The 23,096-nt window shown below is 37.5% G+C and overlaps 1 protein-coding gene across 1 annotated transcript in view; it reads left to right on the forward strand.

Annotated features, from left to right (window-relative positions):
• The window catches only part of MSRA (methionine sulfoxide reductase A), a 177,541-nt gene that overhangs the window by 6,953 nt on the left and 147,492 nt on the right, over positions 1–23,096 (forward strand). The window contains exon 2 of the mRNA XM_010002231.1: positions 17,973–18,092. Coding sequence (XP_010000533.1) covers positions 17,973–18,092 — 120 coding nt within the window. The remainder of the gene's footprint in view (positions 1–17,972; positions 18,093–23,096) is intronic.

The raw sequence follows: 23,096 nt of genomic DNA on the forward strand, positions 1-23,096 counted from the left end.
GCAGGAATTGTCTCTAACATACATTTTATTTTCTATGCAAAAGCCAGCAGGAACACCTAGATTACTTTAGCAATGCAAAAGCCTTGCAGAGAAGTAATTTCTTGCCAATGATAAATAGGGATGTATCAGTGAGTAGGATGAACATATGCTTGGCATCATTTGGAGTTGGTTTAAGTTTGAAACAGAAGTAAATTATCCTGTTAATGACTAGAGGCTGCCCTTATCAGATTTATGCTGCTTTGCAGGAGATATATGTGCGGATGTGTGTCTGTGTTTATGTGCTGGGATATACAATATACACACATACACATTTGCCATCAGCATTTATCCTTTCATTCCTGTTAATAAAGCAGAGAGCATGGTGACATAGCATAGAACATAAAAAAACAGTGATGATCTACTCTGTTCAGTCACGAAAAACATGATGCTGATTGTCAGTAGTTACAACAGCAGAGAAAAAATATATAATCAGGTTTTTTTGAGGGATGGAATGGTGTTGTTTTGATAATTTTAGACATCCTGTGACATTCACAAAGTGTTGTCAACGCATCTTTCAGATCGTAATGGATTAGCTTTACAAGACTGCTGTCACAAATGGCCAGTATTAGAACTAGGGATGTGAGACCAAGCAAATAGGGTCCTATATTAAAAAATATGGGTTGCTTATAATAGGGGTTATTTGGTCTGTGGTAATTTAGAGTGATTTCCCTGATTTTCAGGAGATTTTTTCACCTGGTGAAGTTATTGGTGATCTCAATATATATATATATATATATCTTGCTGAAAACTGAAGATGCAGAAATCTGTAGTTACTTTTAAAATTCTTGCTCAGAAATTCTCCTGAAGCTTGGGACTCAACCAGAATCTTTATATTGATTTCATTGGTGCTTTCAACTCATAGGGCTGGAGTTAATCTCAACAGGTTTTAGTTATGTAATCTGAAGTGGTCTTCAAGAATTTCTTCCTAGTCAGAGAAAACACATTTGGAGGTCAGTTCATAACAGCTGCCTCAGAAAGGAATAAATTTCCCTTTGTAGGTGCCTTGTTCTGTCAAATGCTATCTAAACAACTAGCTTAAAGCAGGGGAAATGTCTTCATTTGCATAAATGTTACAAATGTTTTATGTCCTAGGACATTTGAGACATCCACAGGGGGCTGCCAGGAATGACACAGGTCTCACAGGAAATCCCTTTTCTTCTGAACTAGGAGATGAAAGCCAGGTAGATTTATCTAGGATATCCCAAATTATATTAGATCTTGTCAGTGCACATACCAAGAAATCTAAATTTAAGTCTAAAATGTATGTGAAATTGTCCTTGATCTCCAGCTTCCAAGGACATGGGCCTACCTTTTGTCACATGTGCCCCTCTTATGCCAGTCTTTTGCAGAACTGCTGCATCAGGCAGCTCAGATGCCAGCAGGTGCCTTTATGCATTAATACTGAACCCTGGATCCCCACTAACTGCCTGGAGAGCGTGGACACCTTTTGTCACATGTGAACACCTATTTGTATATCTAAATTTGAAATCCAAATGTAGCTGTGTATGCTGAAACACACCCTAGAGCTTTGTATTTCAAGTGCCTCAGGTTACCTGAGAAGAATTGCTTCTAGAGTGTTGCTCACAGGATCCCTTATATTCCAGTATATTCCAGGTACATTATTTACCCTTGTGTTTAGGGTAACACCCACATTATTAAGATTACTTTCAATGGCAACTTACGGTAGCTAGTACAGGCTCTCTGCCTGTTCTAGGAGACACAAGTCTTTTGTCTTTAGAAAAGAGTAAAAACTCCACCCTTTGAGATGGTCAGACAGCATTTTGTTCCAGATTTTTCTTCTAGAATACCACCTGGCTTTGCTTACTGTGCAGGATGCCCTTTAGAAATGAAGGAAATTTAGAAATGAAGGAAAAAATACCCTTCAATATCTACAAGAAAGAAATAATGTGATCAGTTTTTCAAATAAGATAAGAACAAATCATAAAAAAAAAAATCTGATTTGAGTTGAACTGTAAGTAATTTTGAAACAGCCGTAGTTATTTGTTTGTGAGCCAGGGAAAACAGCATGCAATATGTCAGGCTTTGAGATAAAATTTATTGGTGTGTCATTGGCTTAAATCCAACATTATGCTCATAAATAATATAATCCTAGTGTGACACATTTCTGCTTGAACCTTGACTGAAAATTATTGAGAATCATGTTATGAATTATGTAGTAGCAGTCATGCATTCCAGTCAAAAGGATGTAACTTGAGTGAAATGCTGAAATGTATTTGTAATTAAGTACACTCTCTAAAGATGTATAGTTGCAGAAAGGGCAAGGTGTCTTTCTACGTATCCAGAGGTATAACGTGGAGCCTCACTGCAGGCTCAGGCTAATGGTCATCCAGCTTTTATTGACTCATGCTTCTGGGATGGAAAGTCTCATATGGTGGAATATTGTGTGACCTAGATCCCTCTCTTTTGTGCTATTAGCACTGTCTTTCAGCTCTTAATTTCTACTAGCTCTATATGACCCAAGGCTCCAGACAAGCCTCAACATTAATGTGAAGTCCCACTGCACAGCAGGATGGGAGTAACTTGGTGTAACTCAGTGGAATGTGCCTGACAAGCCAAGAGTGGACAAATGTAGGGGTTTAAGCATCAAAATGATTAAACTTAGACTCGTCAAATGTGATGGTGTTTATCTCTGCAGCAGGTAAAGTGATTATCATTTGCTTTGCTTTCTGAAGACCAGTAAACTCAAGATCATTTTTACTGTGATGCTACAGTAAAGATCTGGGCATGTTTTTTTTTCAGATGTAGAAGGACTTTATAACAAACATGGTCCCTTTCTAGCTAACATGGTCTCTTTTCAAACCATTGTGCAGTGTGCTGCTTGCCTGTAGTGGTTATTTCTAGTCTACTACAGAAATTCACACCTGGATTCTTATCTTTTTTTTTTTTTTTTTTTTTTTTCTTCTTCTGGCCTTAGTATCTGCATACTACCTTGTTCCCAGTCTGTCTTCTGGAGAGAACCAATTGGTTCCCTTTGAGATTAAACCTTCTTGTGGTTCTGGGAATAGTTCATCCTAGGTAACACTCCTTCGAATCATGCTGTGAAGTAGAGTGAAGTTTCACTCCCTCTGCTCTATACCATCCTCCTATACTTTTCTGGCAGCCCTTGTATCCTCAAATGTTCTGAAGAGCTCTCACAACATACCTCAATGCCCTTGGTTTTATGCTATAGAAGTGTCATTCCTAACAGACTGATACTGATTTGAAACAAAATTCTACATTGATAAAATGTCAATGCACACATACACACAACACTAATTATGCCTTAGTGCTGTTGGTGAAATGTGTTTTGCATGGTAAATGGAAGAACAAGGTTGTTGACCATGTTTCCCATCTCAGAGCTTTAGCTTTTCTTTGATTTCCTAGTTCTCATGCCAGGGGATATGCTGGAAGCAGGGAACAGCAGTGTTGCATGAACAAATGAAGCCAGGCCATAAACCACCAGTGGTACAGACATATTCAGCCAACTGGAGCTGACTGTAGTGTGAGAATTTAGCATCTGTGAAGAATTAATGAATACTCCTGACTTTTACTCTTCTAGTAGTGTTTCTTGAAACAAAGACGACTGCATATGACTGGAGACTTTTAATATCTTCTTGCTGTCAGATACCTTGTGTATCCTTTCTTTTTGCTTTCATGAACATACATTTGAATGTCACCAATTCTTTGGTGCATGTGACAGGGACAAAATCTATATTTTTATTAGGTATGTTTATACTTGACTTTTTTTAATCTACAGTTAAAACTTGCCTCATTTTAAAACTAATCCTGGTCCCCTCTAGTTGTTTGTTCCAGACTAAAATTATTTATGCTTTATGATGCTGCAGACCAAACCCAGAGGTAAAGCAAAGATGTTTGTAGCCTTGTGGCTATTTTGTTGCTTTAACAGACTTACTGACTTTATAGAAATAGTTTCCCAATAATTCAAGGCACTGCATGGGTCCAACATGTGCTAAAGCTTCCAAAAGTGTTATGTTGTTTGGAACCTGAGGCTATAAGAGTATCTCAGATCTCAACAAGTTGTGTTCTTGCTGGCTGCTGGGAATCTATGCCACTTTGCTGATAACTCTATCACTCATATTTTGCCTCCAAACTCCCTTTCTATACACTGTTTTAAGAGGATGATAATATATGGATTTTAATGATGCTTAAGCATGGAATTCCTTTCCCTGTCAATGCTGCTGTTGAAAAGTGGAATAGGAACAGAAAAGAGAACAAAACAGAAATCATCTTGCCAGGGTGCAATCCCATGGTTTTTCATGTGGTGAACACTGTGTGCATTTCTGCACCACTCAGGTCAAAAGTGATCTAGCAGAACTGGAAAAAGGAGACAAAAAGGATGATCAGAAGCATGGAACACCTTCTGTAAAAGGAACAACAGTGTGCAACAGGACTGTTCCATGTGAAAAAGAGATAACCAAGTGGGTTATGAGAGGTCTAAAAAATTATGATAGACACAGGGAACGGAAAAGGGAATTTATTTTGCAGAATGTCTCCTATTCTAAGAAGTAAGGGCCAGAAGAGAGGATGCAAGTAGGAGCCAGTCTCACAATAAATCAGAAGAGCTGCAATAAAATAAAAGATTGTTGGTCTCCTTGCCAAAGGATTTTCTGCATGCAGATTTCTCAGGTTGAAATGGGGCCAGAAGAAAGAGCTGGAAGAGAGATCCACTAAGAGCTATTCAACCCACGACAGCCTCAGGAAATTCTGCAAAAGGCAGAGATGAGGACCATAGTGCTGGCAAATATTTTCTGTATTTGTCCTTTTCTTATTCTTCCCTCAGTGCTTGCTGTGCCCACTATGAGACAGATCCCTGTTATGCCATATGCTGTATATTATAGGTCATGTGTATATCACCTATCATATCACATGGACTGCTTTGCTATTACTAATTAATTAATTCTGTGGGAAGTCATATAGCTCTGACCCATGTGCTGATTTTAAAATATAGGAGTCATTGTTGAAAACGGTGTTGAAAACCATGCAAATGCACAGCTGTCATTAGCTCCCTGTTGAGGAAGATCTGTAGTGAGAAATAATTGATTAAAGATGCATGTGAATCTTTTTCTGCTGGACAATAATATTGGGCAAGTTTTGCAAAGTTGATTCTAGTGGAATCATAGAATCACAGAATGGTTTGGGTGGGAAGGGACCTTAAAGATCATCTAGTTCCAACCCCCCTGCCGTGTGCAGAGACACCTTCCACTAGACCCGGGTGCTCCAAGCCCCATCCAACCTGGTCTTCAACACTTCCAGGGAAGGGGCAGACAGAGGTTCTCAGGGCAACCTGACCCTCACAGCAAAGAATGTCTTCCTAATATCTAAGCTGTCTCTACCCTCTTTCAGTTTGAAAGTAATCACATCTAATCTATTTTGAATATAAAAAAAGCCCACAAACCAGCCCAAAGCCCCAGAGGAGAATAAATAGCTGAATGCACAGTGAATGTTGTAAAAATGGCAACAGTTCGTTCTGGAACCATGTCTAGCTTGGCATGGATCTGAGAGATATCTGTGCTGCTGTGCTTGGGAATCAGATGAGCTGAAGGAATAGCATGGAGGGGTCTCTTCCTGCTTTCACCCTGGGGCAGCACAGCTCTGTCTGCATGACTGCGGTACCCCAGTTATCCAAGCCTGGCTGGGTAGCTACAGTTATCCAAAGTACATTCCTTCAAGGATCTCTGACCACAGTTTGCATCAGCTAATTCATTATCCACTTCAGTATTCACTCTCTTGCATCTCAGGCTTGTCTGTCAGGTATCACTTATGACTAGTGTGTTATTCTGAAATGCAGCAGTACAAAGTGATACATTTTGCATTGTTTAAAAATAAATATATATAAATAATAATTGCTGATTCAAACCTGTAAAGAAAGAGGAAAATTCTGCTACATGCAAAAATAAGTGTATCTTTGCTTGTTTGAAGAGTTGCTGTACCACAGCCACATCCAACTTCATGGAATGATGGAAATTTCCACCTTTGATGGCTGCTCTGCATCTGTCATGGTGCTTCTTTAGCAAATGACAGTGCCTGTGTCTATAGCATATTACAAGACTCACCGAAAAGGCAGCTTCAAGGTTAGAGAGGCTATTTATTTAAGTAACAACATGCTACTACAGCCCTTAAACCAGCCAGAGACTGGTGCCCTCTAGCTTAAAAATCTCCAACCACAGCCAGGGAGCACAGGAAGTTGAGACAATGTCTAGAAAAAATCATGGGGTCGGCAAGTGAGCAGGTCATGAGCTTTTCCATGTGTAATGGCCATTCCTTTGCCAAGCCATCAATGCACTGCAGACATTCTGCCTCAGCATTTATTATAGTTACTTTCTTTTCAACAGTGCTATACCATTTTTTGGGGGGGAATGAGTTTGCATCAAGTACTGAATAAATGGCAGATGTCTAACCACATATCTATTTGGCCTCGTTCTGTTCCTCTGGATATAAATTAGTTTTTCAATAAAAAACTTCTCTGGTATTTCCTGGAGTAATTGCCTTTTTTAGGGGGGAGGGATAGGAAGGAGTTTTTCTCTTTTGCAAGTGAGAATGCACCAGAATTTTATTGGCTACTGACAGATGAGAAAATAACTCTTGGAAGTTCTGTGTTTCCATTAAGGACAGCAGTGGTTGCAAATAGATTAATTTTAATGATTTTCTAGGTTCACTTAGAAGGCATTTATTAGTTTGGGCTTTTACTGGAAAAGGGTTAAGAGTATGTTTCTGTGGAGCTGCCGAAAGGAGGACTAAAGGGCTGCTTGTTGAGTTAGCTTGTTATTTGAATGTAATTATTTTTTGCTCCTGAGCAGCTATAGGTTGTAAGTTTAAATAATTGTAAGGGTTCCTACAGCTTTCTATTGTTGTTTAAAATCTAATTTTATAAATGAAATGCCTAGTACAATATTACTTTTTTCTACATGTGTCTATGGCAGTTAGTTTAACTTAGCAATAGTTATCAAAAAAGGAAAGAAAAGGCAAGATTTATATTTCTTGCAGTAAACAATCTCTGCAAACAAGTTATTATTTTCTTTAGCATAGCCCTAAATGTGATTCTTATTTTGCTGCTAACAAAATGTTTGTGGTGCTTTGCTTTTGTAGTAGTAGAATGTATTTTGTTTTGCTGCTGTGTATTTCAGGTTCCCAAAGGTTGCCAAGAGATTAGAGAGATTTTCACAAGACAAGGGTAAGGCTTTGCTATTATTGCAGAGATGAATTTATATGAAAGATACAGTTTCAAGAGAATCAAATGGATTACACAGCTCTGATGACATCTCTTATTTTATGTGTACATCAAGTTCTACTTGAGTAGCAGAGCACTAAAGTGTGTCAAATGACCGAGGATGATCTAAAATGAATCTCCACAAAGTGTTGGAATGCTTAGTGCAAAGGAAGATCACAAAATTATTTGAAAGCCTCAAATCAATGACTGAACTAAAGATGTGATGCTTTGCAATGAAGCAAAGAATCATGTTGATGATATGACCATGTAGCTCTATCTCAATCTCTTTCACATATTATTGTACCAGAGGTTCATTTTATCCCTAACAGAATTTTTAAAGGTAATAGATTAAGAAACTATGCTCTTCTTCAAAGAAGATAGAGACGTGGCCAGATTGAATTTATCTGTGCACAAGCTGGCATAATTTATTTTTTATTGACTGTGTCCTTGGACATTCTGCTGTGTTAATTCAGATCAAGATTTGGTTCCATTTTCATCACATTTTCATTGATCCAATAGTTAATTTTTAAGAGAAATTAAAAACAGTAAGTAGTTAAAGGAGTCAGAATATTAATCATAAACCCTGACATTCTTTTTTTGTGTCATTGGGACACTTCAGTCATCATCTTTGTGACCAAGAAACATCAGGTCCTTATAGTACTTCTTAAGACTCCTCTTTAATCAATTAGGCATGAAAGACATGCAACTTCAATCCAAATGTTTTGCACTTAAGGACTGATTGTTCTTACTTTGTGAATGGCACTTCTTTTCTGCTGGTAATACAATTTTTTTTGTGCAGTATTGCTTTGCATGTGATTCAGTTGATTGTGGAAAATGATGCCCAATTGTTCCCAGCTAAGTCAGTTGCATTCCCAGATCCCCAAACATTAAATAAAACATGTGTATTGGTTTCCGATTCCTGAATTGCACAATTTGTGACAGTTCTCTTTCATGTGTGTGGAATATACTGATATGAATGGCCCTGTAAATAGAAAACCAAACTTTTGGGGAGGTTGCTGTTTTGCATTTGTGCCCAGAACTCAGCACCATGGAATCCAAATCTGTGATCTGGGCTTTTATGTGCTGTGGTTTTGAAAATCTTCTACAGTCTGCATTCAGGCTTGAAGTTCTGAAGCCTCCTTCTCACTTAGTTTTTCCCAGTTCTACACCTGTCTATATATAATGGAATTGACTGCTTACACAATGCCAAGTAAACAGATTAGTTCAATATAATGAATGAAACTCGATCAAAGAACAAAACAAATTGTTATAATATTAAAATATTCAATAATAAGACATTGAACTATTTTTTTGGATGAATTCCCTATTTATTGTTCAACATTTTGTATTTCTCTTGTCCCACGCCTAATCTAGACTGGTTCTATTATCAGCCTAACAAATACCAAGCTCACCACTTGGTAGATCTGGCTCAACATGTTAAAGCAATCACAATGTTGCCAATGTATTTTCTGTATTTTGGAAGCAGATATTTATTTTGTCATTTTTCCCCCTTTACTGTATTGCAACTGTGTTCCACTGACGTAAGACAAATGAGGTGAAGGTTGCTACATGTTATCTAGACAAAATTTTACTGGAAAATACAAACCAACCGAAATATGGGAAGGAAAATGTTAGAAAATACGTAGTTTTATCAAGTGTTGCTTCTATCACCCATTAGTTGTAGCATGAAAAAGAGATGTTTTAAGCAAAGACCTGTTAGTTGAGATTCTTCAGTCTTTTTCCAAAGGGGATTCTTTGCTTTTCTTTGGGACCACTCATACCTCAGTTGTGAGTATTTAAAGTAACCATTCATAAATTATGGTTCATGTGAGACTTAATTATTGTGTGCAAAATGCTTTGATAGTTATGGATGAAAGGAGCTAAGTACATGTGAATTACTATTTTAAATAGCTTTCTAGAGGAGGCAGAAAACATGGTTCCTCAGATCCAAACAGCTGCTGCCAGGCTTCCTCTTATGGCATATTCCCACACTGAAGTAAAGCCCATGAATTGTGTGTGTATGTTTGGGCCTAATGAACCCTGCACATCTTCCAACTCCTTTTAACCTTTCTCAGCTTATTAAGAAACTGCTGAATGTGATAAATGCAGAACAAATAGATGCAGAACAGTGGTTTGGAATAAAGCCTGTACCCCAAGACTATGGAATAAGGCAGAGCCCCACATGTTGTTGACTTTCTTCACTCTCACAAGATCTACTTCTCTTCCTATTTACTTTTAGGAATGATTCAGAGTGTTAGTTCTGAGTATTTAGACTCAGATGAACTCATTTAGATGAACCTCTGAACTGTTCTGGTGCAGCTCACAGGTGAAAGTTACGCTGCATAGTTGTCTTCCCAGCTCTGCCAAGTGGAAGGATGTGTCCCAGGTACAGAGACATTCTGGTGCATCTCTCAAAAGTCAGAAAGTTCGACCTCTGCTGCTTTTACATACTCTCCTTCCAGTGTGTGATGACAACCTTCCACATCTGCATAGATTACTTTTTGAGTGGGCCATATCTTCTAGTTTCTGGGAGTTAGAAACAAGGCGTTTTCCAATTTTGATGGTGGAATTTTCATATTATGTGGAGTCACCATAGAACAGTTTTGTTGACCCTCAGGATAAAACTAGTTGAAATATTCCTTCTTACTGGGTGAGGAAAGAATACTGAGGCAATGAATAAACCATCTTTGAAAGTATTTTAATATACTGTGTATATCCCTGTGTATATCCCTGCTCTCTGCTGGTTAAGATCAAAATTGCATTTGAGTGGAAATATCTGAAGCCTCTCATACTGAATCTGAGAAGTTTAGAGCAACTATGGTTTGTGCCTTATTAGCATACTTGATACTGGCTTCAGAGTTATTTAAATCCTATGTATTTTCTAATATTGATAACTTGTAATATGCTTTTATGATGGATTGGACAAATGTTTTAAGAATATGTTTTTCTCTTGCTCTCTATTGCTTTTCTTAGTTTGAGCTCTGTTGTTTTATATAGTTTTTCAAAAGTCATACTTATGACATGTTATGCATATTTTTTGTTCTGAAAACATGGCAGTTTTTCACTTCATGGTAAAATATTCATTTTCTATTATGATAGTGTGCTTTTCCTTTTACAATAATTCTAATCTGTTGTGTAGATTTTATACAAACATACATACATGCATACACAAACATGTGCCCACACACACTTTGAATGTCAGCAGCTACCATACAGGCACAAATGAATTGCTTGGGCATTTGTTAATTTGAATGAACATGAGGCTTCTGCTTCTCCTATGGAAAAAGAAGCAAACCCAACAGTTTCTCTGGGAATTCATGCAGTGTGAACAGAACACATCTTGGCAAAATGGTGAGCCAAGAAATTCCTCTTTAGTTGCTCTGCTAGGCAAACTGCATTTTAAATTTCTTGCCGAGGGCTTTGTTTGACTTGCCCCAGGCAAGCTGTTCAACATATTTATCAACCCTGTTGTAGCATTAGAGCCAACGCTTATCTAGGAAGATCATCCGCTTAATGCCATCTGTCATCAGGAGTTTTATTTCTTTCAGCTCAGCTTCTTCTCCATTTCAGTATCTTTTAATATTCCTCCCAACCAATTCTTAGTTGATTGTTTTCCAGTGATCTCAAATATTCTGTGATTGCTCAAATATTCTGTGGTTGCTGTCTGTTAAACCCCTAAAAACATCAATAATACAATTTTGCTTTAAATCCTGATTGATAACATTAATCCTATATACATCCAGATGGCTCACCAAGTGCCCTACATATTGAAATGTTACGTAAAAGATGATATTGCATTTTATTGCATTTCTATCTGAATCTGGAATTCTTTCCAGATTCTCAACAGGAATTTGAAAAAATTCAGAACAAAGACTCTGGAGAAATTAATGCTGAATTTTTATCTTGGTGCCTATGAGGACATGGCTTTCATAATTTCAGATTTGCACAGGCAGCATGAAAGTGTTCAACAAAGCTGTATTCACTCACTTTACATATGATTGTGAGATTTAATTCTACTTTTGGATTTGTGTCCACCATCACAATGAAGCCAAGCGGACTGGCGTATTTCCCTGTAGAGAATAAAATTTAACTTTTTGAAGGTTTGGTGCTATTGAGTTACGTAGAGTCAAGAAACATGTAGCCAGGTGGATAACCACTGTGTATAGACTAGATCCATGCTGGATGTTCTTCTGGATTGCCAGGACATCCTGATCTCCTGATTGTCTAAAATGGGAGATCCGCTGTGTCCCATCACAGCTTTCTTGTTGCCTGCTTATGCATCCTCTCTTTGGGTGAGGGAACATGATGGTGCCCACCATAGTCTCATCCTGACCTTTCACTGTGAAGCTAAGGAACACGCTTCATCCCATGAAGTACTAAAAGTTAATGGTCCCCACAGTTTCAGAGCACCCAGCATAAATATCTCTTTGGCTCAGTACTTAGAAATATCAGTACTTGGACTGACTTCAATCAATCAGCTGTACCAACTGCTCTACACATTTTTTTCAAGAGAAAAATGTCAATCACAGTTAGTAGTTGGCAAAAATGTATGAAATGTGCATTATTATATAGATATATACCTTGCTGAGGTTTAACGTATTCTTTCCAACTGGGGAAAAAAATAATTTCAGTTCAAAGCAGCTGAGCATTTCTTTCTCCAGATTTTATAGAGGTAACTAAATCAATCGTATTCAAAATTTGGGCCAAGTCCTGTGCTGGCCAAGAGAAGTGGGGATACTGGCAGCTGTGTCTTCAGCTCCCAGAGAGATGCTGGCTAGAGCACCATGCATGGAGGTAGGCCGGTGGGATGTTCTGTTGGCTGTCCTTTACTGCTTCAATGTATAGGAGCAGCCTGTGCCCCCAGCTACTTTTGGCTGGGTACTGTAACATTTGAGCAGCTGGCAGAATCATCGCTTCGGGGTTTCAGAACAGAACCTGGCACAAGAGCTGGTCTCCTCTGTCTAGTGTGCTCCTGAGCTTTGGATAGATTCTGTCCCACTCCTTGCTCTGTTTTGGGGTTAGGGAAAAGGTTTCCAGGGCACTTTGCTCTTTGTTTTCTCAGCATACCAGCACTTTATTTTTCTGAATGTATATTTAAAACTGACATTTTCCCCTACTTAATGGAATAATACATTTTAAAATCCTGTTAACAGAAGGAGGAACAGGATCCATATCTTTTGCATTTCATCTTCTGCAGTGAAGCATTGCTATCAACCTGGCATGGAAACAGCTTCTTAATCTGCTGCATGGAAAAGTGCCTTGAAGTGTGGGTGTAGGGATTGCAGGCGGTGGGCCAGAAAAGACTTGGCATGCCAATGAAATAATGCATTTGTTCTTCAGAATATGACAAAAAGAGTCTCCTGGATGTCCTGATGGGCTTCTGGGAGGTAGGGGAAAGAGAATGCTTGTAAATAAAGCTGGCAGGAGTGAAAGGTCATCGGGCAGGCAGGCAGAAGTCAGGTTGTAGTATATGCAGCTGATGCCCAGTGAAGAAGGATGCACCACAAAGGTAAAGGACAAAGGAAATTGAAAAAAAAAAAAAAAGCTTCAGAGATGAAAATACCATCTATGGCTACATACTTTAGAGAAAATAGGAAAATTGGCCAGTATATAAAAGTGATACACCTGCTGTGAGTTTCTCTACATGTAAATCTGAGAGTCCCTGAAGCATCAGTCTCCTTTAGCAACTGTCTAGCTCAGAAGTTAATAGACTTTAATTAGTACAGAATGGGTGCATCTTGTGAGGTTTCAGTTTGGATCAGGAATGCACTTCTGATGCAAATTTGCTAGTTGTGGTGATAACGTTTACAAATATGTAAGGGGTGAGTGTCAGGGGGACGGAGTTAGGCTTTTCTCAGTGATGACCAGTGATAGGACAAGGGGTAATGGGTGTAAATTAGAGCATAGGAGGTTCAAGGTGAATATCCGAAAAAAATTTTTTACTGTAAGAGTGACAGAGCACTGGAACAGACTGCCCAGGGAGGTTGTGGAGTCTCCTTCACTGGAGACATTCAAAACCCACCTGGATGCGTTCCTGTGTGATGTGCTCTAGGTGACGCTGCTCTGGCAGGGGGGTTGGACTAGATGATCTTTCGAGGTCCCTTCCAGCCCCTAAGATTCTATGATTCTATGATTCTATGATTTACATCATAGAATCATAAATAGGAATTTACATCACAGAACCTGATGGAAACTGAGTATTATTCAAAGATGTGATAGGAACAGACTTTGGAGAAGGGGGTCAGAATGAAGGCAAGTGAAAGTTACCTTTGCAAGACCCTGCAGTTTCTTGTATGAGAGGAGACTGTGTCTTGAACATAGCATAATTTTCAAACAAGTTTTCCAGTCTGGTTTTTGGTTCTGTGTGATGGCTACTGCATGCATCACATGAAATAAAGAATCTAACAATATTATAAGCTACAAGCGTTATTATGAAGATAGATAACATTATAATTAGTAGTTTTGCTTAGGATTCATCTGGCTTATACTGCAGCATACACTTTTGTACAACCCAGCTCGTCATGCTAGACTCCTTTCATAGTTGTGGAAGAGAAATGGGCAACATTCAGGCACAAATCACTGTATCTGGGGGGATTTGAGTCAACCTTAGTTTCAGAGACTTTCAGATTTTTGTAATGTCTGCATATGGGATATAGGCTTGTACCTCTTGCCTTAAAATTTGCAAACAGTTACATTTGAGATGTCTGGGATTATTCTACCTTCAAGAAAGGCATGTGTCTCTCCTAAGTCCTTTGCCATTTATGTCAGCCTTGTTAGGCACCTGAAATTACACCAAATGCATCTGTTTAGGCAAATAAATTAATCTCTGAATGTATGAGCTCCTGTTGCAGTCAGTAGAGAACTGGTCAATCTGGTTAACATAGTCTGTAAATTCACCTCACTGAAAAGTAAACACCTGTGGTTAAATTCTACTCTGAATATTTGAAAATAATCTTTAACAATAGGATGCTTATCTTTCTTACCATAGTAACACTTTGCTTTCATTATTTTAGGAAAATACTTCAGCTTATGCTAACTATTTTTAAACAAATATGCAAATGATCTAGGTTGCCTATGGAAACAGATATTTCTTGGCTGTATAAAAAAAGAGTTGTTCAGAAGATACATATATGGATGGATATACAAAAATAATAGTTTGAGAAAATGGATGTGGATGCCAGAAAGGCATTGGGGTACCAACATTTATTCCCAAGTTGTATGATTAATATTATTTATAGGGATGAATGAACCTTTAAAGATTGCCATTTGAATCTGTTTGGTTTTGAAGTTCAAAAGTGAAAAAAAATCTTGAAATGCCTTTTGAAATTCCAATTAAGAGTCAGTCAAAACCTATCACTGAAAGAATAGTTTTAGTTTTACAAATTAGCAATTAAAAAGTGCCAAATATCTTCAATGCTTAAACACTCTTCTGCAATACCCATTATGTTCAAATAATGCTCTTTCTGGGAACATGAGTATGTTCCCCAGCATTTTTTTTAAATTTTATTTTCTCCTTTATCTTAGGAATGGCTCCAGAAGCCTTCTATCTAACTCTAAAGCTGCATTCACTTCACCAATACTAGGCATTATGCAAATTATTTCATGAGTAGTTTAAAGTCTGGTTTTGTATTATAATATGGGTAGCTTACTTTGCTATTATGTTTCTTTTTCTACTAATTTTTTTCTGTTTTATTCTTTTGCATTTTATGTAATTATTTATTTCAGTTGTTTATTTCTTCAGTTTTCTTACTAGAGTAGTAATAATTTGGGAAAGTAGACTTTTTTTTTTTTTTTTGTACTACAAGAGCATGTGAAGTTTGGGACTGAGATTATTTTTCTATTTTTGTAATCATTGTTGATGTTAAAAATGGCTTAAGGCAGCCAGCCCTCTGAAGAACAGGCATTCCATGAGCTGATGTGTCTTACCTCCAGAATATTATGTGGGATTTTGTTGTTAATATTCTTTTTTGACAGTTTCTCTGTAGAATGTGGCACCACTTTAGCAGAATAACAAATACCAACCTCTGAATATATTAATACTGTGGAAAACAATTTAGTATCACGTTGCTGTAAGTTATGTCCCCTTACTAGCAGGTTGTGTTATTATGACAGAGATTTAAATTTTATCTGTTCTCATGGATTTGAGGACTTACTGTTTATGCAAGGTGCCAATGTGCTAGAGAAATGGGAATAGTTCACCAAGAGAATACAATGTTTGTCTCTCAGAAAAAGGAGAGCAGAATGTAGTCAGACATAAACTGGTTACAGAAAGGAAAAAGTGAGAGAAACATTGATGAGACTGGTCACTAGGTCAAATCAATAGGTCAGAGAGAGCTATCATTAGAGAACCCTAAATAATAGTTATTACTCAAGGAAAACCAGTGACCACTACCCTGATGGTCAGTAATTTTGGACAGTGCAGTTAGGTGATGCTCACAGTTAGTAAATGTTAAAATTACTGAAATAAATAGGAAAAGAATGAGCATTTCTACTTTGTATTTGTAGTTGGGCCTGTATCTGAACTCAAACCTAAATCTGGGTTGTGCCTTTAGTTTGGGGTTACTTCTTTGCACTCAGGTGTGGGCCAAGGATTATGTGGTGGGAAAAATTTGGGGGTTACACTCTTCCTTGGCACAAATGAAATTACTCATTCACCACATCTCAGTGTGCTTGTCCAACCAGTATTAGTTTGAGAAAAATTGGCTACAGAATCCTTCCTGCAACGGTCCCAGTGTTACCTGCTGGAAAAGCATCTGGGATTTTAGGCAGCTGGAACTTAAACTTCCCTTGTAATCTTAAGGATGCACAGCACTGAGGTATTAGTTTGGGGCTGAGGTTTATTTTCAGTGCTTCAGATACAGATGCAGGCTTAAGTTCCAGCAAACAACCCACAAAACAAATACAGAGCGTCCTTGGAAGCTGTCTAACACAGCCTAAGCCTGCCCACTCTGTGTGAGTTCTGATGCCCTCTTCTGCTCTCCACCTAAACCCAGCCATCAGAAAACTATTCAAAGGTGCCTTTGTTTTCAGGACATGTTTGATTGAATACTGTCATGAGAAACAGAGAAGAACCTAATTAATTCTGAGACCCCCAAGTTTAGACAGTCCTAAAAAACCCACAGTGCTTGTAGTTAAATATCTAAAAGATAGATGTGACTGAAGTAGGTCCTTCTTCCTTCCTCTTTTAGGGTTGCGTATCTAAATACAAATTTTTGTTATAGTGACAGAGTAAATTACAATTAGCAGAAGGAACAAAGTCTGTTAGAGCAGACTGGATGGCCACAGAAAAGCTGTTTTCCTAACTTCTCACTATCTTGCAATGAAATAGAAATACCTTTTTTTTGGAACACATGGTATACTTGATATGCATAATCCTTCCGCATAATTAAACAATTGTCCCTGTCATGATTTTTTTAAATGGTGTTTTCTCTTCTCAAGTCTAATAGCCATAGCTAGCTCTGTAGGGAAGGGTGAATGACTGTAATTCTATCAGCAATTTATATCTTCTGTGGGCTGAATTGTCCCCAGGAGATGCCTGCCTCTTTCCATGGTCTCCAGGAGCAGGCTAGGCTCCTAATTTATGCATCATACTTGAGCATCTGAATTAGAAGGTGAAGTCTGGGTCATTAGTTCTGTGTTTCTGGTGCATGATGACTTTAATTTGAAGTTAATATCTGAAGTTTCAAAGAAAGAGTATGCCTTTGTGAGCCATTGTACTTGATAGAAGGGACTGCTTTGTGCTTCTAGTTTCACTTTGAAGGAACATTTATGTAATTTTTTACCCTGTAATTCCTTTACTGTTATCAATAGAAAACCCATAATGGATCATTGATTTCTAAATGTCTTCAATATTTAGCTTATATTTTTTTTTTCCTTTTTGTTTGTAATTAAACTACATGATCACTGAAAGAGAAAATACATCACCCATAATCAGGGATAAGCTAAACAGTGCTAGAGTGTACATGACATGTTTCAGCTTTAGAGAGTCCTCCAAATTGTAGCTAACTATTGAAGCCATCAAAGAACTGTGAATGTTAGACTCATTTCTTCCTTCCCACTGAGTTTCATGCAATGTGCTTGATTCCTGTTACCAGGAGAGTTTTGCCAATTTACACCTGTTGACAGTCTGCTGTCCTTTGATAATTGGACATATAGGTGAATGACTACCAAAATGTTGTCCGAACATCAAGGATCTGCATGCATAAATTGCTAAAGCAAAGCATTTTCCCTTCTGTGTAGCATATAATTTAATCCATTATTACTGCTGCCATTAAAGACTGCATATGACTTAAAGCAGAAAATTAAATAACTGTTTGCCATTATTACAAATTATTGTGTTTTGACAGCTTGCTAATCAATTAAAGTAAAAATGGTGCTGTACAAATAATGCAGTTGCTTTTAAAGTAACATTTATTTTAGCATGCGTGAGAATTCTCCTTGTTTGGGTCTTTGAACCCTTATAGGATTTGTCCTCTATGACATGTTAATATTCAGAAGCATAAATAAAGCTTTATTTGAGTTGTGCTGTGATGCAGAATTGATTTCTCATTATAGTTACTCTATACATAAACTTGGGAAACATTTGACCATCATATGCTGGCTATAGATATTTCTTCCACTGCTGACTACATCAATTAATAGGCAAGTGGATGATTTATATTGAGCAGATTTTGACATACCAATATGTACTTTGTGCAATATTCAGGTATGGGCTGCTTCTGGGGAGCTGAGAGGAAGTTCTGGAGAGAGAAGGGAGTCTATTCCACTCAAGTGGGTTATGCAGGAGGTTTTACTCCAAATCCTACCTACAAAGAGGTCTGCTCAGGTAAGCTTTTCTCTTTGTTTTTTAAATATTGTGAGTAGAATGCTATCAGATTATGGATGACAATGAAGAGTAAAATGAGTGACTTCAGCAACTAAAGAGATTGGATATTTAGTCAACCCTGATACTGGCCTTGAAACCTCAACTGTAATGGTATCTATGGTATGTCCATGCCATTGTCATCTCCTAATAATTAATGAGGTGATTTATGTACAAATGTTCTGAGGAAAAAGAAAAAATAATTTATTCCTGAAATGAATTCTGTTTCAAATTATGCAAATGTGTTCCTTAGAAATAGCATGACTTTAAATTTTACTTTTGTCTCTGAGTATGAACAAAAATCAAAAAGCACACATGCTTTCCATATAGCCAGGAGGTTGTATGGAGAAGTTCTCATTTGCATCCTATCATTTCCACCCCAAATCCTTGCATTTATTTTTCATTGCGCTCATACTAATCTTCTACACTACTAATAACCCAATACATTTTCTTTCTGTGATCTAAAACATAGAACCACTGGCAGCTAACTGACTAATGTTTCTGTTAAAGCTAATCCTTGCTTTCCTATACTTGCTGGTGGAGAACAGCTTGAAGGTTTTTTGGTTTATTTTCTTGTTAACACTTTTCATGCCAAATGCTGAAATGGCTATACTGTTCTCACTGGCAATCTGTCACATAGACTTGATAGAGAGAGTTAAAAGGTTCAGTGACACAGACAAATCATGGACAGTTAAATGACTGTGCAGAAGAGCTGCAAGGCACCCCAAAAAGCAGAAACTTTCTGAAAATAGTAAAAAATGTGAAAAGAGATGTTTTACGGTGGTATTTCACAGACAATACTGAACTCACAAGAAATTGCTTTATAAATGCTAAAGAAAACATACAGATTAGGGAGAGTTTTTCCATGATTCTCCTAAAGAAGTTCTTTGGGTAACTTACAGCAGTTTGTATGCTCCTGAGTGCAAATGTATAGTGTATAGAAATAAGGTATAGTGTATAGAATATAGTGTATATAAAGTGTATAGAAAAAAGGACACCATGCCTGTAGCAGTACCTGTTGCATCGATACCCAGAACTCCTGCAAGTCTTATCAATAAGAAACTTCATCTATGGAATGATCAGTGATGCCCATCTTACTTATCCGAATGATCCTTTGCTTCCTAATACTTTTGCACTCATGTATTCTGTACTTTCATAATTTCCCTGCATTATCTGTTATGTTTATAAGCAAGTATCTGGTAATTGCCCACAGTGTTTAATGGCCTGGGTATTGAATAATTAGGTTATTTAGATAGAATAGTGATGTGTAGCACAACTTTTCTTTCTCAATATGCTCGCAGTTCCAATACACTGACGGTAGTTATGATGGGCTGTTGAGTGTTTCTCCAAATATTCTGAGTGCTGGCTGTTGGCCAAGGGGAGATGTGAGCCACAGGGCAAGGTGATGTAGCCAGGGAAGTAGGAAAAAGGCACCATCCTCCCCAGTTCTGTGCAAAATAGGCTGGTTTTATATTTCAGAATAGCTCCATATATCATTAGCTTTGTGTTTGAGATATTGTTAAAGCTTTGTGATATCTGCTTTATATGTTTTATTTATTTTATCTGTAGCCAACAAAAATAAAAATGGTAATTAAATAACAAAAATCCTGGAATAAAGAAATGGGAAAAAATATTTTAAGTCTATTTCTGATAGGTTTTTTTTAGTTAGATTTGTAGTGCAAAAACACAGCTGAGGTTATTTTTTATGTGCATTTGCATTATGTGTGTTTATATGCCTCCAGATGCTGGAAACTGGAGGAGTTCTTGCTCAGAGATATCCAGAAGCATAAGCACATATTTCATAGCCTTGTCTGTGTGAACATAAAAGGGATGTGTGTGTGTCACACATTTCTGTTCCTAGTTGTGCACCCAAGCTGAGTTGTATTATTTACTGATTTCTGCATGCTATTTTTCCCTACTTATCTTCCTCTTGCTCTATTTTATTCTGATTTTTGGGGCGGGTTTTGTTGGTTTTTTTTTCATTTTGAATATAACCTTTTGGAATTCTCCTTAAAGAGAGCTCTCACAAGCACTCCTAAAATATTGCTATCTGACTTCTTCTATTTGCTATAGTTGTCACTGGGAAGAACCTCAGTTATGCACTGTGTGACTGTCACTTTCATATTAATGTCTTATGAAAGTTCATATCTATTGTAAACACTTAATAGTCATGTCCTCCAGCTCTAGGCAGGACACCAAGGCCCCAGTTGCTCTTGGGTATCTCAAAAGTAACTGGGTGTAGTTGAACATCTCATTCAAATCTAAGGTGTCTGTATGTATATTCATTATCTATACTTCTGTCTGGAGCTAAGGACATGAGCAGTGCACTGTTGTTTTATGTGTATATGTGCTACTACACAGTGTGAAGGCAGGGGAGTGTGTGCCTGCTGAGACATAAGATCTTCCAGTCTCTTGTTCTGGATATTCTTGGATGCATGTACAGTTTTGATCATGTAGCTGTCTTTACCCATGGATATTATATGTGTGTGCATATGTATGTTATACATATATATGGACCCCTAAGGCACATCACTTGTTACTGATCTTCATTTGGTCATTGACCTGTTGACTGCAACTCTTTGGATACAGCCACCCATCCCATTCCTTATCCATCTAATAGTTCATCCATCAAACCAGTATCTCTCCAATTTGGAGGCAAGGATAGTGTGTGAGATTGTGTCAAATGCCTTAAGAGAAGTCAAGTTAAATGACATCAGTTGCTCTTCCTCTGTGTTCACTCCATGGCAGAAGGACATTAGGTTAGTCAGTTGACTAATTTTTCAGAGTTTCTCCTTGGAAAGCTGATCTTTTTTACACTGCAGTAAATACATTTCCTGCTTGCAGATGTACCAGCAGCCAAAAGCAACAGGAGTATGTTCCAGGTACACTGGCTCATAGAGCTGACAGAGGTTTTTGTCTTCTTTTGTATTTAGGTTGTTCTTAATGATCTCAAATAATATCTGGTTTTGAGACCTCTGAGGACTACACAGTCTTAAATATAACTGATCTTAAAGTCTGCAACAGCATGGCACTAACATCTATATTTAAATACCTGTAAATTGAGGAGTTACTGCGATGGAGGCTTGGAGCATGTTGATTACAATTTGATATTCTGCTTCACCCTTTATACTAAGTTTGTTACTCTAGAGTAGTATCTTCTATAGAAAACAAGAACATGCTTAGGGTTTCCTTCTTTTATTCATGCCTTTAGTGTATTTTCTGGATAGGATGTGTTGTGTTTCTTTAAGTGAATACGTCTGTTTTCCGTATCAGTGATTTTCCAGTCTTCTGCCAGGATCTTCATTGCTGGACCTCACTGGGAAGCAAAAGTGATCAGCAGACCCAGTATTAAGATACATGGTGGGACATCATTTGTCTCAGAGCAGCCAGGTGATGGCTGTTCTGTTACAACACTGTGTTGGTACCCCATGAAAACTGCAGCCTCTAAGGGCAAACACCCAACCTCATAAGCGTTGAAGAGCAGCATGATTCACCTTTCTCTGTTGGAGAGATAGGAAAGTCATGATTCTGCTCGAAAGGGTCAGAATAGTGTTACCCTGTTCAGATGTGGGACAGGTCACTTGGAGATTCTCCTATCAGTTGATGTGGCATTGCATTGCTAAATTGATGTGTAAGAGATAATTGAGTTATTTTGAAGCTTATAAATAGAGTGCTGGAAATTATTTTTACATTTTGTCATGAAAACCATACAGATGAAAATCTGAAAAGTCATTCTGGACTGCATGAAGGATTTTGAGCTATTTTTGATGCATTAGCCTAATATATAAATACACCATTTTTGGCCAGCATTAGACAACCCAGGATGTTCATTCAGTATGAAACATCTTTTCATATTTTGCTTACAGATGTTCAGAACAATTCTGTTTATCTGTATATTCATAAGCTCTTTGAAATCTGCATAGCTCAAGTGGCACTGAAATCAGAAGGGAAAAAAACTCTGCTCTTGTTATTCTTAAATTGGTTATGTACAATTACCATAAAAATATGTAGCTAACGATGATTTTCATAGAAACAGGGCAGTTTATAAATTTATGGTTCAAGTCGTTAACATCTAAGCAGGTAATTTTATTTTGGTTTGGGTTTTTTTATTTGTTTTCAGTGACTATAATGTAAGAAAAATAGGTGTGTATGCCTGTTTATTATCCAATATTATTTAGAAGACTTAGGGAAGATAACAGTTTAGTTAGTTAAACGAATTTGTAATCTAGTCAATTCTCAGTACCTTTCTGAAGCAGATTCTCTTGTACACAAGTCCCGTTTCTTAATAATTAATAATGTAATATAACTTAGTTATTACTAAATTAATTTCTGTGTTGAATTACTTAAAATACTTTAGTCTGAGGTTATTTAACATGTCCTGTACAGCAAACCCATGCGTTTTTAAGGAATAGTTTTGCCTCTTTCATACCAATTAGTCTTTTGAGTCTTTTTGAGACTATTCCATAGTCTTTTTGAGTAGGAATTCCAGTTCTCCTTAAAATGTCTAGGCTTTCAAATGTCATCCAGAAGACTTCTAAATATCTGATGAAACAGTGTGGAGAAAGGGAGAATTAATTTCTTGCTCTGTTACCTCCTATCCCTTTGGTCAGTTGATGATTTACGAAATTAATACCATCTCTACTTCATCTTAGTTATACTTGAAAAAGAGGACAAGACAGCTGTTAAAGTCCAGAGGTTGATGGTTATCATGTCTTTGCTTTAAGAAGGAAAATGTCTGTGGAGGGTTTGACTCCACGATGTGGGGCTTATTTTACATACTTATGCATAAACAGCATGATCATTAAAACCAACAACAGAAACTCTGACTAGCATTTTTCGCAAGTTATTAATAGCAATAGAGAGAAAATGTAAGATAAGAAAATATCTCTTTCTCAGATTTCCCATTCTCTACAAAATACAGATGTATGCCCAATGACAAACTGACATTATGTCGAGACAGTCCCTTCT

This window comes from Chaetura pelagica, unplaced genomic scaffold (genome assembly GCF_000747805.2).
Source record: "Chaetura pelagica isolate M959 unplaced genomic scaffold, ChaPel_1.0 scaffold107, whole genome shotgun sequence".
NCBI classification, from domain to species: Eukaryota; Metazoa; Chordata; class Aves; order Apodiformes; family Apodidae; genus Chaetura; species Chaetura pelagica.